The 18058-nt window shown below is 34.9% G+C and overlaps 1 protein-coding gene across 2 annotated transcripts in view; it reads left to right on the top strand.

The window, feature by feature from the left end:
• The window catches only part of LOC149568571 (Pseudouridine synthase family protein), a 213173-nt gene that overhangs the window by 87978 nt on the left and 107137 nt on the right, over positions 1-18058 (top strand). For both annotated transcript variants that reach the window (XM_089821466.1, XM_089821467.1), the window contains exon 3: positions 8600-8677. In XM_089821466.1, the coding sequence (XP_089677592.1) occupies positions 8600-8677 (78 nt within the window). The remainder of the gene's footprint in view (positions 1-8599; positions 8678-18058) is intronic.

Here is an 18058-nt window from a genome sequence, read left to right as displayed (position 1 = left end):
ATGCAAAATTTGAGACAAAGAGACACGACTGTGAAGGAATATACTGAAGAATTCTATAGATTGGACATCAGATCTGGACATGTGGATGTTGATGTTGAGAAAATTGCAAGGTACATAAATGGATTGAGATTTGGAATTCAAGATGAGCTAAGTTTTGTGAAATTGGAAAGTGTGGAAGAAGCATATCGATATGCCTTGAAAGCTGAGGAGATCTTGACCAAGAAGCATGAACAAAAAAAGAGAGGTCAAGGTGGTAGATTCCAGAGAGGCAGAGGTAGATCTTATGGAGAAAGTGGTAGATTTGACAATTTTGTGTAAGATAAGGGCAAATCTGAATGGAAGAATGATGACAAAGGCAAAACCGAGTGGAAAGGTGGTGATTCCTACCGAGGAGGTATTGGTTCTTACCAAGGAAGAGTTAATTCTTATTCTAGAGGTGGATTTTGTGGTAATTGTTTTAGATGTAGTAAAGAAGGGCATAGATCTTTGGAATGTAGATATTTTGAAAGTGGGCAAGGTAACATAAATGTTGTGATTCAAGGAGACATTGAGGGTTCACCAAGTGGACCTGAGGTTGGAAAAAATTTGATTGTGAGAAGAACCTTATGTAATAAGGGAAGTGATGAGGAACCTGTCCTAAGGAGAAGTCTTTTCAAAACCAGATGTACGATGGCTGGAAAATGTTGCAAGGTGATCATTGATAGTGGAAGTTCTACAAATTTGGCATTAGAAGAGTTGGTTACAAAGTTTCAGTTGCAGAGGCTGAAGCATTCTAAACCTTATCATGTTTCATGGATCAAAGATGAATATAAGATATTGGTAAGTGAACAATGTATTGTGAAATTCAAGATTGGGCATTACTTTGATGAAGTTTTGTGTGATATTTTGCTAATGAATTGTTGTTATATTTTGTTGGATAGACCTTGGCAGTATGATAGATATGTTGTACATGATGGAAGATTGAATCAATATACTCTTTGGGTGAATGGGAAGAAATAAATATTGTTGCCTTTGATTGAAAGTCCAGATGAGGTTAATTGTACTACTGTAAAAATTTGCATGGTAAATGGGAAACAATTTGAAAAGGAAATGAAAAAAAATCAAGTCTATTTTGCTATAATTCCAAGGAGATCAAGTTGTGTCAATAGCAACCGAGTGCCAGTAAACAACGTTAACAGAGTGACAGCTGGTAGTATTGACCAAGTGCCAGTAGAAATTGTAGAATTGCTGAATGAGTATAAGGAGATTGTTGTAGAGGATATACCTGATGGTTTACCTCAATGAGAAGTATAAGTCATTGTATGGATCTGATTCTTGGAGCTAGTTTGCCGAACAAAGCACCATATATATTGACACCTATAGAGAATGAACTTAACAGACAAGTGCATGAATTGTTGCAGAAAGGTTTGATCAGAAAAAAATTGAGTCCATGTGCTGTACCTGCTGTATTAGCACCTAAGAAGAATGGAGAATGTGTACTGATTCCAGAGCTATTAACAAAATCATAGTGAAATATAGGTTTTCTATGCCACGAATGGATGATATAATGGATTGTTTGAGTGGAGCAAAGTATTTTACCAAGATTGATTTGAAGGGTAGCCATCATCAGATCAGAATTAGAGAAGGTGGTGAATGGAAGATTGCTTTCAAGACAAAAGATGGTTTGCATAAATCGTTGGTTATGCCTTTTGGTTTGACTAATTCACCTAGTACTTTTATAAGGTTAATGAATGAAGTTCTGAAAAGATTCTTGTGTAAGTTTGTGATTGTTTATTTGGATGACATTCTGATATTTAGTAAAACTAAGGAAGAACATCTTGAGCATGTTAGACAAGTATTGCAGAGATTGAAAGAGGAGAAGTTGATAATTAGTCTAAAGAAGTGTTCTTTTATGCAAGAGGAGATTGTGTATTTGAGATTTGTGATCTCAGCTGATGGTTTGAAGATGGATCTTGAGAAGGTAAAAGCAATTTTGGAATGGCCTGCACCTGAGAATGTGGGTGAGGTAAGATCATTTCGTGGTTTGGCTAGTTTTTACAAAAAGTTTATAAGGAATTTTAGTTTTGTTTGTAATGCTATGATTGAGAGAATGAGAGGAGATAAAAAGGAATTCAAGTGGACACATGGAGCTGATAAGAGTTTTGAGACTTTGACACAAAAGGTTGCTGAGTTGCTTGTATTGGCTTTGCTTGATTTCAATAAGGTATTTTAAGTTGAATGTGATGTAAGTGGTAGTGCAATAAGAGCTATATTGAGTCAAGAAGGTAAACCTATTGCTTTCTTTAGTGAAAAGTTGAATGATGCAAAAAAGAAACATTTTGTATATGATCAAGAATTCTATGCTATTGTTCAAGCCTTGAAGAAGTGGAGACATTATTTGATTTCTAAGGAGTTTGTGTTGTATATTGATCATAAAGCTTTACAGTACTTGGGAAGTCAACATAAATTGAATCAGTGACATATAAAGTGGGTTGAGTACTTACAGAGTTTCACATTTGTTATTAAGCATAAGAGTGAAGTTACTAATAGAGTTACTGATGCATTGAGTAGAAGACGTTTCTCGGTTGAAGTTCTTGGTTTTGATGACATGGAAGAGTTGTATGATACTGACCCTAATTTTTTTGAAGTGTGGAGAGAGTGTAGAGCACCAAATCTAATAGATCACATAAGTATGATGAATATTTCATTGAAGAAGGTATGTTGTTCAAAGGAATTCAATTATGTATCCCTAGAAGTTCCATGAGAGTTAATTTGATTAAAGAAAAGCATAGCTATGGATTGGCTAGACATTTTGGAATTGATAAGACATTGAGTTTGTTGAAGGATAAGTATTATTGGCCATAAATGTATAAGGATGTTCATAAATTTGTAAGGAGTTGTGGAGTTTGTCAAGTTGCAAAAGGAGTAAGTCAAAATGCTGATTTGTATACACCTATTACTGTTCCTAAGAAACCTTTGAGTGACATTAGTATGGATTTTGTTCTTCGATTGCCTTAAACAGTGAAGGGGTATGATTCTACATTTGTTGTTGTGGATAGATTTTCTAAAATGACTCATTTCATACCTTGTAAAAAGACATCAGATGTTGAACATGTTGCTGAAACTTTTCTTCAAAGAGATCGTGAGATTGCATGGATTACCAAGAAGTATTATCTCTGATAGAGGCAGTAAGTTTGTTGGTTATTTTTGGAAGACTTTGTGGAAGAAGAAGGGTACTGAGTTGAAGTTCAGTTCTACATTCCATCTACAGATAGATGAACATACAGAGGTTGTGAATAGAAGCTTGGGTAACTTATTAAGATGTTTAGTTGGAGATAAGCCAAGTAATTGGAAAGTAGTGTTGGTACAAGTTGAGTTTGCATATAATAATTTTGTGAATAGGAGTACGGGAAAGACACCTTTTGAGATTGTTATAGGAATGCATCCTAGAGGACTATCAGATTTAAGGGATGTTTCTAGTGAAGAGAAGTGCCGCAGTAGAAGAATTTGCTGATTTTATGGAGTCTCTGCATAAGTAAAATTGAGAATGAAATAAAGTAATCAAAAGTATAAGGAGAATGTTCACAAGTCTAGAAGACATCATGTTTTTCACATTGGTGATGAGGTGATGGTTCATTTGAAGAGAGGAAGATTTCTTGTTGGAACGTACAATAAGGTGAAGATGAAGAAGTTTGGATCTTGTAAGATTTTGAGGAAGTTTCACAGTGGTAATGCTTATGAAGTGGAGTTACCTGATGACACGGATATATCTCCTATATTCAATGTTGTGGATTTATGCAAATATCATGAGTCAAAAGATGAAGTGTATGTGTCAGATGATTATCCTAAAAAGAAGATTGAAGAAGTTGAACAGATACTAGAGTAGAGAGTTGGTAAGAGCACGAGAGGAAAAGACTACTATGAGTATTTAGTAAAATGGAAAAACAGACCTAGTGAAGATGCTACATGGATTTCTCAATCTGAGTTGGATTCAGCTTGGGTTGTGACACTTGAATGATTCTAGAGAGTCATTTCTTTCTACCCTAGTTGTCTGATGTAGGAGCATCTTGGGTTTCATTGCTATCTTGCATGTTTTTCAATTTTCTTAGTTTCTACTGAGTTGCAATGTCTTGCATTGACGAGTTTTCAGTTGTTATCGAGCGTTTAGTGGATGACGAGCTTCCTGGTTGATGCTGAGTTCACAGTTGCTGCCGAGTGTCTTTGGTTGCCGAGTGTTGTTTGGTTACCGAGTGCCTTTGGTTGTTGAGTGTTCTTTGGTTACCGAGTTCGTGTTGTTGTCGAGTGTTCTTTGGTTGTTGAGTTCGTTTAGATGTCGAGTGTCAGTATTTCGTGCAGGGTTCATTTGCTGAGTTGTCTGTGTGTGGTTTCCTGTTGAGGCCGACCTTTGCATTTGATTAAGTGTTGGATATTTGTTGTAAGTTGACTTGTGGCTTAGCCTAGCATTTAATTTAGTTGTATTTGTAACATGCCGACTTGTGGTTGTGCATGTATTTAAAGAGACCTTGGTTAGAATTTTAAGAGAGAACTTAGAGAGAAAGGAGCAGAATGCGAAGTTGGATCATCGAAGATTGTAATTGAATTGATACATATGGCCGTAACCCAAAAGGCCTTACCATGTAATTGATGTTTGGATGAAATAATGAATGAATCCTTCTTACTTCCTCTATCTCCTGGGTTGTTTATTTTCTTGTTATTTCCGTTGTGTTGACTATGTAGGAGGTTTGAATAGCTGGGTGTGCCTTTGGCCCTAATTCTTCATCCCTCCTTGTGTCACACTCATACTAACCCAAAGCTACTAACCTATTCCAACTACTTTCTAAACATTCTATCCAATCCCCTTTGCACCCTATCTCATCTTACTTTATTCCCCACTTGCTTGTGCGCTAACCAAGGTCTGACATGACCATGGGGCACTGCCCAAGACAACCCTTCTCCAAGAGTATGCATTGGGGGGGTGAAAGAATGAAATAAGTGTTATAAGCAACCAACCAAATGTCATTGAAAAAAACATCTCCATCCTCTTCCAAATGGATGCACTACTCCCACTTTTTGGGAAGAGAGAAAGGTGGGGTGACATCATCACCTATGGAGGTGGAATAATAAATTTTAATTATATATATATATTTTTTTTCTTTGACCAATCAAACCTGCCCCTCCTTACAAGTCAACACTTTGTCAGCAAATAGGGTACACATGGTAGGAGCTAGGCAATTTGAAAGGAATGTTCATTAATTGTTTTGACTTTATGCCAACATTTCGCCTTATGTCTAGGGTTACTTGGGGAAACTTAGGAGTTAGTAGAAAAAGTAAAGTTTTAAAGTTTTATGGGTAGGATGGGATAAAGTTTTATAGGTAGGATGGAATAAGATTAAGATAGGATAGATATAGTTTTAATTAATTGATATTTATTTTTATTGCATTTTATAACTATCTATCCCTTATTTAAAATGGTGTTCAAATATTAAGAAGGAATCTTTTCAAAATATTCTCTTTTCCTAAAGAGAATTAAAATCTTTGCATACAAATTCCAGAGAGCATTTTTTTCTCTAAAATAGATGAAATTTTAAGGTTTCCTTTTCTCATCTAGGTGTTAGGTTTTTTCATAGAAATTTTAACCTGACAGAGGATACTAATGATAAATCTATTTTCTTGGATGAATTATAGGAAGTGTTTGATGTTATAATATGCATCCAAAATAGGAGTATTTTTTTTATTAGTTACTAACAATGCAATATAAAACAACATTCATTTGAATCAAATTTCCTCTAACACATAAATATAAGTAAATCGAACAACTTCGTATAACATCATTATATATAATTTCAATTGATCATTTGCATATGGAATGAATTTTCAGGAGTACAAGGAATGCCATAAGAAATGAATTGATCTTTTTTTCTAAACATAAGTGGACTAGCCACTTCATATATATATTTTATTCAAAAACTAAATTCAAAGACTCAATCGGGAAAGAATTAGGGAAGAAAACCCGATATCGTTGTCGTTACAAACATAAAGTTAACAATGAATAATACATTAGGATCATATTTTCTGAGGAAAAGTCTCCATAACATCAGACTCAAGAACACCAAAACTTTGAATCCAATTTTGCTCCATATCAAGGTATCAACTAAGCAATTTGCAAATCTACATAAAGATAACCATAGAGAACCGAAATTGACCGGGTGACAATCAGATTCAAAACACATAGACACATTCAACCAACTAATACCATCCCAGGTTTGCACAACAAGTTCCGTATCGAACCAAGACTAGGGAGAAGGTGGTTTTTCCAGGGTAGGGGATGTCAATCACAAACACCAAACATATACCTCTTCCGAGGCTAGTAATCTCAAGAACTTCTGTTCTTTCACTCCTTATCTCCCAAAACACAAAAACGGTTTGTATTGACAAGTAAGAGCCCATAACACCTTACTTTCTCCCCCTCCTCATCATGAGGAGAGACTCTACATTGACCCAAAGTCCAACTAAGGCCCTCCTGTCGTATATGGCCACTTCTTCCCTATCCGAGGGTGAGTAATGCCAACACACCCTTAACAGTTTCCCTCTTAAAACAAAATGGAAAAACATGAAAGGAAAACAAGAAACCCACAATAACCCATCCCTCGCATGTTTCATCATAAACACGAAATACACACACATTTAAGAGGTTTACTTAAGCAAATAAAAACAAAGCATGAAGAACAAGGCCATGAAGGATCCTACTTTCACAAAGGTTATGGCAATAGAGTTTTTGAGAAAAACTAATCCTTCTTCCTCTTCAAATTCAAGCTTGACTCTCTTTAAATGTAAAGAATGGGTGAACAGTGAACACCTTTCAACCCTCAAAATGACAACTAAATAGGCTTCTAAACTCACCCACCTAAAATGACAGTAACTCTAGACATGACTTAAGCATTCTAGGGTCTTCCCACTTGATCCTACCATTAAAATAACCTTTATGCTGAAGTGTAAACTTGGAAGACGCATGGAGATGTTCAATTTTCACACTAAAGGGAAAATGAGATATTTAGGAGGTCATAAAAGTCAACAAAAGGATCTAGAAGGGTAAAAAATGTCTCCAACTCATACACATACCCCCAGGCACTTGGATTGCATTAATTTTAGCCTCTAGGATCATTTTAGGACCTATAAATTGGCTTGAATTATTTGAACTTTCTAAAAACCCTAGGAATGCAAAGTTTCCACTAGACCTTAATTAGGGTAATTAATCTAAATTACCAACTAATTAGTCTTAGGTTACTAAATCAATTTTAGATTATCGGGTTACTCTGCTAACCCTAATAAACATGCTGATACACATATACGAATTACGAGTGCCAAGTGACACCATAAGATTCACTGTTACGTAATTTTAAACACCTTACAATTATAGAATGATACACACATTCAGATTACGATACAAATAAAATACGAAACAACGAGGTCTACGTCCCTTCATTAGACTCAACCCTAGGTTTCACAGATTGTACATAAGGTTGATTCCCAATTCTCCGTTAGATTCCATGGTTAATAATCCTGTACACTCAATTTGCACATCAGTAGCTCAAGAAAAATCATATGTATATATTAAAACAAATTGCATAATCACATTGATGAAAAAATCAAACTTCCATTTAAATAACTTTTTCCTCATTTCTGCACACATATTTGATCATCACAATTTGCATAATTAGAGTATTTAACATATTCATAATCGTGAATTCATTTATTGTAATACACCATCATTATGCATGCTTATAAAACATCAAATAATCATGATTAAGCATTTTAAAGTAAGGCATCACACAACATAAAATAATATGATAATGTCCAGTCCATTAGATAATGTCTCGACATATCAAGTCATAATGTGTCAAAATAAAATGTATTAGATGTGCTCTGATGGATCGGGGCAAGGCCTCACACTTGATACGCTTTTTCCATGTGTTTTCTGCAAAGGTTTTATCAATTCCTTAATTAATGGTGTAATAAAAAAAAAACTTGAAAACAATGCAGCCCCAAGCTTTTTTAATTGCTTTTCTCTATCAGGGGTACTTGTCAGAATAGCCACCTGTAAACTTCATTATTATAGCAGAACCTGCTGGCACATTTGGATACGAGAGTAGTTCCCAGACCATTAGTATTAGATATTCTAGTTTACATAAGAATGCAATCTGCCTTTGTCACCTGTATCCCACTCCCGTACTTTCTTAGATGTAAGCCTTAACCATCTTATCATGTGTTCAATTATTTTTGTTATGTCAAGGAAAGATTGTATCAACCTAAGTGACAGGAGAGTTGGGGCCAGAAAGCAACTCTATTCATATCTAGTTTCATTTAGGATAACTGAACCAGATCGATTGGAGGTACCTTAGAGAATTGGTCTGCCTTATATTACACACAACATCTCTCATGAGACATTATGCTTTTTGTTGTTATTTCTTGCATACTTATTCATATAATTATAATTTAAATCTATTTATGTGGTGTACATTCTATCTTCTTATGTCTTTTTTATTGTGTAGATCTCTAATTTATTTCAGTTAATATTTAAAAAAATTCTTGTTACATCTAATTATTATTTAAAATTTTGTAGGATGCTGGAGTACATGCATTAGCAAATGTATGCCACGTGGACGTTGAGCGCATCAGTAAGAGAAAGCCTGGTGAAGTGGTATTTGCATGTGGAAGTTTTCTCTTGAACTAGAGTTGTATTTAGTGCTTTACTTTTGACTTTAAATACTACTTGAATATTCCAAACAAAATTCACATGTTGGAAATAAACCCTACCAATCAAATTAATGAACACTGTGCATAATTGTTTCTTTCATCAATATTTTTTAGCCCACGTTACATGATTAGGATGTCAGATGATGCTATTTAAGGAAATGACTCAAGATTCTTTGTCAATATCACTGTTACAAGATTTGGACTCAGCCTAGACTTTGCAAACTAATTTTTGATTTGGACCCGGAGTTGATGCCTAGACTCAGCAAATCGATAAATTCAAGAAACTAAGAGAGCTTGAAAGATTTAAAAATTTGTTTCATGCACTTTTTAAATAAATAACCCTTAAAGAAACAATAATCTAATCAGATAGAAGCTATTTCGAACAAATTCAAAAGTATATATTGATCATATAATTATAAACACACATTTTGGATGAAGGAAATAATACAATAGATATATTAACAGTCAAAGCGTCTACAAAACTCACTGAACATAAAATTCATGGCTAAGAAAATATCAAAAGAAAAAGCTAGAAGTTTATCACTCAAGCCTCTGAGCAACCTATATAACTCGGCACCATAGTCCTAAATCTGCATCTCAGATAGGTTCTAAATGATGCTGCAACCATGATATCTGCTTGTGTCTCTGTCTTGAGCTCAGTGACATCTACATCATCATCCAATCTGTCTTCTTGTGCTTTGTTCTCCTTTGCCATGGCTTTTGCCTCTGCCTTTTATCCAGCTAATCAACCTATGCCAAGTTATCACTGCTAAAGACATGACCATCAATCTTGATGATCCACTCTAACCATGGATCAAGCTCCTCCAAAGCGATAGGAGAGAAGTTTGCCCAAAATTTGTTTATGACAGAAGTGAAAGATGTAATGAACATACACAAGATCATTCAATCTTTGCGGTAACAAGCTATTGTGCTTTTTGGAGTGTCCAATCTCACTCACATCCTGAAGCATTACATTGTCGGTTCAAGACATTAATTGCAATGCTTTCTAGTTTGGGCACCTTAGTACCAAACATCTCCATCATCCATCTGAAATGAAAAAAAAATTCCGTTTTACTTTGTAGAGTTTATTAAAATAACAAGGTAAAGATAGAAAATTTAAATATTGAAATTTAAATTTAAATTATGCCTTTAATAGAGTTTTACTTGGTTACATTTCTATCTCATTTTTGTTGTATATGTCTTGTGCAAAGAGGTCTTCTTGTGAAAGCCTGAAGATCTCTATCTCATGGATAATGTGTGCTCCAGTTGATGAATCAAATGACATTCACACTACAACTGTGTTAGAATTTTATGTGGCCAACTTGCGAGAGATGGATATTGTGTTTGGTATGTAGTGATTATAGGATATTGAGGAGTTTACTCATAGCTCTTGCTCGATGGTGATGAGGTTTGAGTACCGATGTAGGAGGTATGTGTTGAGAGGTATGACAGAGGGGTGTTTGCGCACGATGTTTCTTTCTAGAGGGGAGAGGTAGAATATACAGAGGCATGATACAGCTCAGGTGGAGCAAATCACACGTCATGTCTCCCATAGTTCAAGGTTACATAGTTTTGATCAGCATATAGGTGTGGTTCACTTTATGAAAAATCCCGTGTTCAATATTGTTGACTACCTACAATACCCCCAATTTTCTCTTTTAATCCAATTATGTATGATCACCTTTCAGTCAAATTGGAGTCGAGCACCTCAATTTGCATGTCGTGCCTCTATAAACATTTTTCGTTTAAGGTTGCCTGTTAAATTTTGGCTAAGTGAAGGAACATGCCATTGAACCCTTTGAACCTCTTGAACTGGTTCAATCGGTTCAATAGATTCGAATGGTTCAAGAGGTTCAATGCTCATGAGAATGTAAATGCAAAAGTGATTAACGAAGGATAATAACTCTAGGAAATTTCTGTAATTTTGAACTTTGAGGTTCAACAGGTTAAATCAGTTCAATGGTTCAATGCGACAACCAAATCCTGCACACATATCTGTAGTCCAAAATGCATCCAAAACAAAGTTGCAAATTATTTAAATCCGAGGACAACCCACCTAATATGTTGGTCTCAAACATTGTCAGATTTAATTTTATGATTATACAAGCCATATGACATATTAATTAATATTTTCTCAATGCAGCAATATGATTGGCAGGGCCACTTTACAAAGGAAGTACCTTAATTTGGCGAGCTGTTAAAAAATTCTTAAAAACCCATCTGTATTTCTAAATATCTAACTGCTTGCAAATTTTTACAGACCCAGGATGCTTGGTTAGTTTGTGGCGATTTAATTATAAAGTGGCTGCATGAGAAATTAAATGTTTTCACACTCATTTATGTGCAGCAGTTTAAAACATTTAAAAAAAATGTTATATATCAGTTTGAGAGCAGTAATTAAAGAGAAATTATTCTCTTTTTCAAGAACTAGTTATGAAGGAGAAGATGATGGGAATAGATAAATCATTTTGGTAAGAAGTGACAGAATGGGTCTCTCAGAAAAAAAATGATTTTTATCTGTGAGCGAAGGAGGATTATCAAAAGAATTTTAAGGATCAGTTATGGAAACGAAAAACCACTGAGCATTATTTAAGGAAGGACTTTCAAGAAGAAAGGGTTCCTTTTTCTTTAGAGTGGGGAAGAGTTTTTTTGGGGCTGCTGCTATGAATTTATTTCTACAGTTATCTTTGTTATATGAGGAAAGTAAAGAGATTGCTGTTGTGATATCTTTGTTCCTGCTATCTTTCTTTATAACAGAAAAGATAAGAGGGTATTCTAATTTCTAAAAACAGTCTTTTGTAATGGCGGCTAAAATATTTGAATTTTAGTATTATTATGAGACAAGAGACAATATAAATCTGTGCATTTATTGGATCTTTTTGTAGCTGTGATCTTTCTTTGTAAATTTATAATTGCTTTTTCTATTCTTTACATTGCGTATGGCTTTAAATGCATGTTTTAGAATCTGTGAATTCTACTCTGCATGCATACATTGGAAATAAATCTTTGTTATTTTTTTTCAGCTAATAGGTATTCTTTTGTGTGCGGTTACTTTTCTGCATCCATTGCTGAATTTAATCTTTCACATCTATTCCACAGCTATGGGTGGATGGTTGTTCATGTTCTTTGCGTTTTGGTTAAAGGCATAATCTGTAATTCCTTTCATTGCATATCTTATTAAGAGGGAGTTGTACCTCTAAATTTCAGAGGATTGTATTAAGAGGGAGTTGTACTTTTAAAATTCAGAGGAAAATTATCAATCCAATGATAACTTCTCCCACTGCTAGTGCTGATTGTCTTTCTTTTTGGACATTTTGAGTCACTTTATGTGTTTATCTTTGAAAGACAAATCTGTTCAATAACAGATTTATGACGACTCTACTGGAGAACCCGAAAGTGAAAGATCAATACTTCCTATAATCTTTAAAAGTATTTTTGTATGCAAGATTGGTGACTCTGTATTTCGTTGAGAGATCTTTTGGCAGATAAATTCTAGTGTTGGTTGCAGCCCAGCCACGGGGAGCTCAGATTGGACCTTTTGCTTTGCCCCTATACTTAGCTCTGTCTAAGACATCAAGGGAGTGTCTAACAAATGATCATATTAAAGCAGTCACTATTGCTTGTGGAATTCTTTGAGTGCAAGAAGAAAATGTCTTCGTGAGATTGTTTGTTGAAAGCATCGTTGTAAACTCTGCTAAATGGTTTCAGAATTTGGAATATGGTTTCATTACTTGTCGGGATGATTTAAAGATAAGATTTCTTGAAAGATTTAAGCCTGTGGTTGATACTTATAAATTGTTGTTGAATTTCCTTCAAATGCAACAGAAAGAGGATGAATCTATGAGAAGTTTTGTTGAAAGATTTAACCAGTGTGTTTGGAAAATTCCTCAAGGGTGCCAACTGAATGAAGGTAATCAGTTGTGCATATTTATATCTGCATTGCAAATTGAAACTAAATTCCTGTTGAAATGCACGAAGATGCACAGAAAGAAGCTATTGAGATAGAGGATGATATGATCTTGAGTGGAATAAAGTGTGTGAGTAAATGCACTATGAAGGTGCCACTATGTGAAATATATCTTCAGGATCAGAATTTTTACCCAAGGAAAAAGCCTATAAAAGAAATTGATCACGAAATAAACGAAGGCAGTGTTACCTATCTCATATCATCAAAACATGATAGCTTTCAATGAAGAAGATTTTTGAGCAGCTTCTATGACTGAAATTTGCACTTCTGATATTGCAGTAATTTATTATTTACATGTTGATGAAGCTGATTCTTTTAAAGATGTGGAAGATCACATCAAGCAAACAGAGGATATAATGACTTGTCTAGTCACATCCGTTGCTAAAAAAACTTTTGATAACATGCATGATCAAGGATTAAACAAAAGTTTGTTTGAAAATACTTTTTTTACCAGATTTTGAATGTTTTGCACCTGAAAATTTTGATGTGTTTTCAGCAGACCATTTTATTTAAATGAAAATGAAAAGCCAACACCAAAGAGAAATTTGTACCCATGAAAAATTAAAAGATGCTCCTCATGCTGATATTCAAGCAGATTATGAATGTTTTCATCACCCGATAGTTCTTTTCCTTTCCCTTATCCATTTTTCTATAATAATTTCAGAGTAACTGCCCAACCCCTACCAGTTTCTAGGGCCAAGGTGGGGTTTTGAGAACAGAGGCAGGGTGAGTTGCAGCTATAATGAAGGATTCATGCAGGTTGAGTGCTTGGAAGATTATGAAGGTGATGAGAAACAAACTAAAAGTAATAGAAGCTCCATCAATGCTGAAATATTTTATATGCAGCCAGATTTAAAAGTCTTCAAATTTGGTGATGACGTTGATTTAGATGATTTGGGTTTAAAAGACTCGAAGAATTGTGCAACGATGGAATGCTTTTAATTTGAAAATGTTATCTGGAAAGCTCTATCTAATAAAGATCAAAGTATTGAAAAACTAAGAGAATTAATGGCCGGGGAAAGGAAATCTCATGATGTTTTCTGTTTAAAAGGAGGTTTGGATGAGATTTCAGTTGAAAGTTGTTTTCAAACTGTTTACAGATGTTGTCCAATCCGGGGTATGATTAATTGATTAGTAGATCTGGCACAGTGTTTTAAAATATTTAAAGAAGATTCAATTTCAAATGTGCAGCACAATGGCGGAACTTCTCAGCCATTTTCAGAAATGTATAATGCGGAGTGGCTTTTTGGACATAATATTTTATTTGAAAAGTCTACAATACATTGTTGTTAAGTCTCTCTTCGCAATGGTTCTAGGCTAGCAGTTGGGATTGACGCTCCTTACCTACCACCTACTTTTCCACATCGATTGATATTGATCTCAACCAGTTAATGGGTTTGCATGACCAATTTCAAACAAACTTTTAGGTAGAGCCTTGTGATCATGACGTATTTAGAGAATTTTGATGGTGTTTGAGGTGGTGTCCGTTTTGTTTTTGTGGTTTTGGTGTGCTTGTTTGGTCTCTTTGCCCTACTTCCCTCGTCCCTTTTGCAAGCAGCTCCCTATGCTCACGTTTTTCTTTGACCTTGTGATCCAATGGAGCTTGACACTGCTCTCCTCTACCAGAGACATGTTGGATTCTCTGTGTCCTTTCACTCTACATCCCTAACCAGAGCGAGTTGTTGGTGTACCTATGGTACCCCAAATTTTCTCTTTTAACCCAATTATATATGATCACCTTCCAATCAAATTGGAGTCAAGCCCCTCTATTTGCATATCATGCCTCTATAAACATTTTTCATTTAACGTTGCGTTAAATCTTGGCTAAGTGAAGCAACAATTGTTTACAGTATGGGGTAAACGGTTTATTAATGCATACAGACAATAGACAAGAAAATGTAACACAACAGTACTCCTTTCATTATTCGCATATGTGCCAAAGAGATTACATAATGCTTATCATGATGATTACAACAATGATCCAAAGTTGTACATATACCATCCTGAAGAACCTTCTTGAAGGGACCCTTTGGCTACATAACAAGAACCTTCCCGAAGAGGCCCATCGGCTACATAACAATTACTGACGACATCAACCCGTCAGCTACTCAATATTTACCAACGATATCAAGTCATTGAACCCTTTGAACGTCTCGAACTGGTTCAATCGTTCAGCAGGTTCGAATGGCTCAAAGATTAAATACGCATAAGAATGTAAAGGCAAAAGTGATTAATGAAGGAGCGATTCTAGGAAAATTTTGTAATTTTGAACTTCGTGGTTGAACAGGTTCCTTAGGCTCAATGGGTTCAACAAGTTCAATAGGTTCAACAATTCAACTTTACTCTCAAATTCCTCGCACATATCTGCAGACCAAAAATGCATCCGAAACAAAGTTGCATATTATTAAGATTTGAGGACAACCCACCTAATATTTTGGTTGTAAATGTTCCAAGTTTAATTTTATGATCAAATGAGCTCATATGACATTATTTTTATATTTTCTCAATGCAATTGACAGGGTCAATTTACAAATAAAGTACCTTGACTTGGGAAAGGAGAACTCTAATATTCACATTTTTGTATTATCTTGCCTCGTAGTTAGCTCTGACCTCCTCATTGTGTATCTCCTTTATGAAAGGGGTTGTTTGATATTACGAATATGCTTAAATGGTCTAGAGGACTTAGAAGATACTTCTCAATCTTTTTCCCACTTCTTGTGTGTTCTCCGAGATTCTTGAAAAGGCTATTTTTTTTATAGCAAGTCAATGGTTGGGTCTATTTCTCATCATTCTCATTGGTATCACTATAGTGTGGCCAATATTTGATTTTGATGTTTTTTGACTGTACTGGCAACTAGGGTGTAATATTGAGCTATTAATTAATTCTTTTGCTAAGATCGCTAAATAGTAAATACAACTCAAATTATTGAAAAGTACCTTAGTCTAATAGCTTGTTGGACTGAGAATTAAACTTTTCAAATGTTGCACGCTTAACCAAGTGAGAAAAGCACATAAAATAAAATCAAATTTATGAGCAATAAGACTTACCTTAGTTATAAATTGATTTTCTATTATCTTTTTGAATGTTTTGGGAGATAATTATAAAAGAAGGCCAGGGTTGCAGGAGCACCTAATGATGCCAAGATGATCAAATTGTCAGTAAATTGGTAATATCATTCAAAGTCATTTGGAGTCATATTATGTCAAATATTGCAATGTAATTGTTACTAAATGTCAAGGTTACTCTCATAGGTCTTGATTAGGTTCTGGTGGTCAAATTGATGTAAAAATGCCATGGAAGGCCAAGAATGTTGTAACTATGTTGTTTTATCCATTTAGACATGTTAGGGGGGTTTTTATATAGTTTCAAGTCAAAAGTTATAAAATGCAAAAAAACGTTGCAGAGGTGCAATATTTGCAAAACTGCATTTTGCAAAGTTGGACCAAGTTGTCAAGAGATGAAGTTGAAAGGTCACAAGTCATGGGAATGATTTGTATAGCCAACAGAGCTATAAAGAGGGCTCGAGATGGTTGGGTATAGACAAATTAGAGAGGTTAGGCAGTTTGGAGGTGTTTGTAAAGTTTTCGTAAATAAACTTCTTACTGTCAAGCTTGGATTGTAGTCCTAATATGACAATCATGAGAAATATGATGTAAGATATGGACAGAGAAGTATTATGGTTGATTGTAAAAGTGAGGTACTGATTGCCTCAAGCCTTTGATATATATTTTATTGAAATTGCAAAAGGAAGCTTGAAGAATTTTTGTTTTATATCATGTCTGATAGTTTTGACATTTTCTCCTGTTCAAGTGCACATTCGATGGTTGTAATTGATTGAATGATCCCTAAGTTTGGTCGGGATATTTTGTTAATAAATCTAATTTTTGTTAATAACATTTGGAGTTCGGCCGTTATTCAAATTGAAAGAACAAATGAGTTTTCCAGAAACTGGGACCAAACCCTCACTTTCAGAGACTTAGACGAGGGTTTGTCCATAACTTGAGTTTCAACCATTGGAAAAATCCAACTATGGCTTCAAATTAAGATGTATTCACTAAGCTCTCAGATGCACTCGGTCTCCCACCAAATGGTTACATCATAAGCCAGAAAAGTGATGCCCTAGCTATCTGTAGCAGTAGATTTTACTGGTCTTGATAGTATAAATGGAAGTTCTGTTATATTTAGCTCCTAAAAAATCTGTAAATTGGATCTAAAGGTGAAATCAATTCAAGAGAATATAGATGGACACCAGAATATGGATTAAAGGTTCTCTCATGAAGGGTTAAAGACTGATTGTCCAGTGAACAACCCTAAAACTGTCAAATATAATAACAGTCAGTCTTCATGACCAACTTCTGTGGTTTGTAATTAACAGGAATTATTTTCCAATGGTAAGGGCATTACAATACAACCTATTGTTGAGTAAATGGATGAACGAAGATGGGCAATGTTTTTGTAAAAGCATAGTGTGGGTGTCAGAGCCTTACTGTACCACCAGTACAAAGCATTCTTACCAGTCTGATGAAATCTTTGATTAGGAATGGAATTATTGTTGAAACCACATAATGGAAAGTATTCTGATGTCTTGACTATGTTTGATGACTCTTAAAAGAGTTAGAATGTGTAATGTAGGCAGTGAATAAGTAAAGGGCAAGTCATTGAAAGTCTAGACAGTAGGAAGATAATTTTTTTACTGTATATATATTTAGGACCAAATGTTGTTGACAATGTGATGAGCATGACAAAGCATGGACATGTGAATGTATTTGTGTTGTATGATATGGTGAATAGGTTAACAGATGTTTTCCTTGCATGAAGTTGATAGGAAATTGTTCATTACTAACAATGTGATTGCGGTAGCAGAAGAGGAAAAGGACATTGAATGGAAACCCAATGTGTGACCAAATGAATGGTAAGGATGATGGAAAGCTGCAAAAGGTATAGTGGCTATGATATTGCTTTAAAGAGATGGTAATTGGTTTTGCTTGACCATAGAATCTTAGGAGAGGACAAGTTGGAGAAGTTTGGAGAAGAATTGAAATGAAAGAGAACTTGTTTTATAGTCTAATATTCTATTTTTCTTAGTTATTTTTCCAAAGATTCATCTGATGTTTGTATTGGTATGACCTCATACAAAATGAGACAGATATGAGACTTATATATTTGGAAAGGCTAATGAGTTATCTTTTGTTTCTTTTTGTTTTGATCCAATTTAATTAAATTTTGCAGACGTTACGCTCATTTTGGTGAAGGCAGGTCTGAACCTGTCCTAGAGTTAGCAGTTTTGGCATTAAAGGCATAATGCTACTTTGAACTGTTGGATCTTGCTATAAATGTCATGTCCCCATTTAGGAGGC

The sequence above is a fragment of the Cupressus sempervirens genome, chromosome 3, assembly GCF_028749045.1.
Source record: "Cupressus sempervirens isolate cs-2001-9-10 chromosome 3, ASM2874904v1, whole genome shotgun sequence".
Lineage (NCBI taxonomy): Eukaryota > Viridiplantae > Streptophyta > Pinopsida > Cupressales > Cupressaceae > Cupressus > Cupressus sempervirens.
Note: the sequence above shows the minus strand (reverse complement) of the source record. Positions and strands in the feature narration are given on the sequence as shown.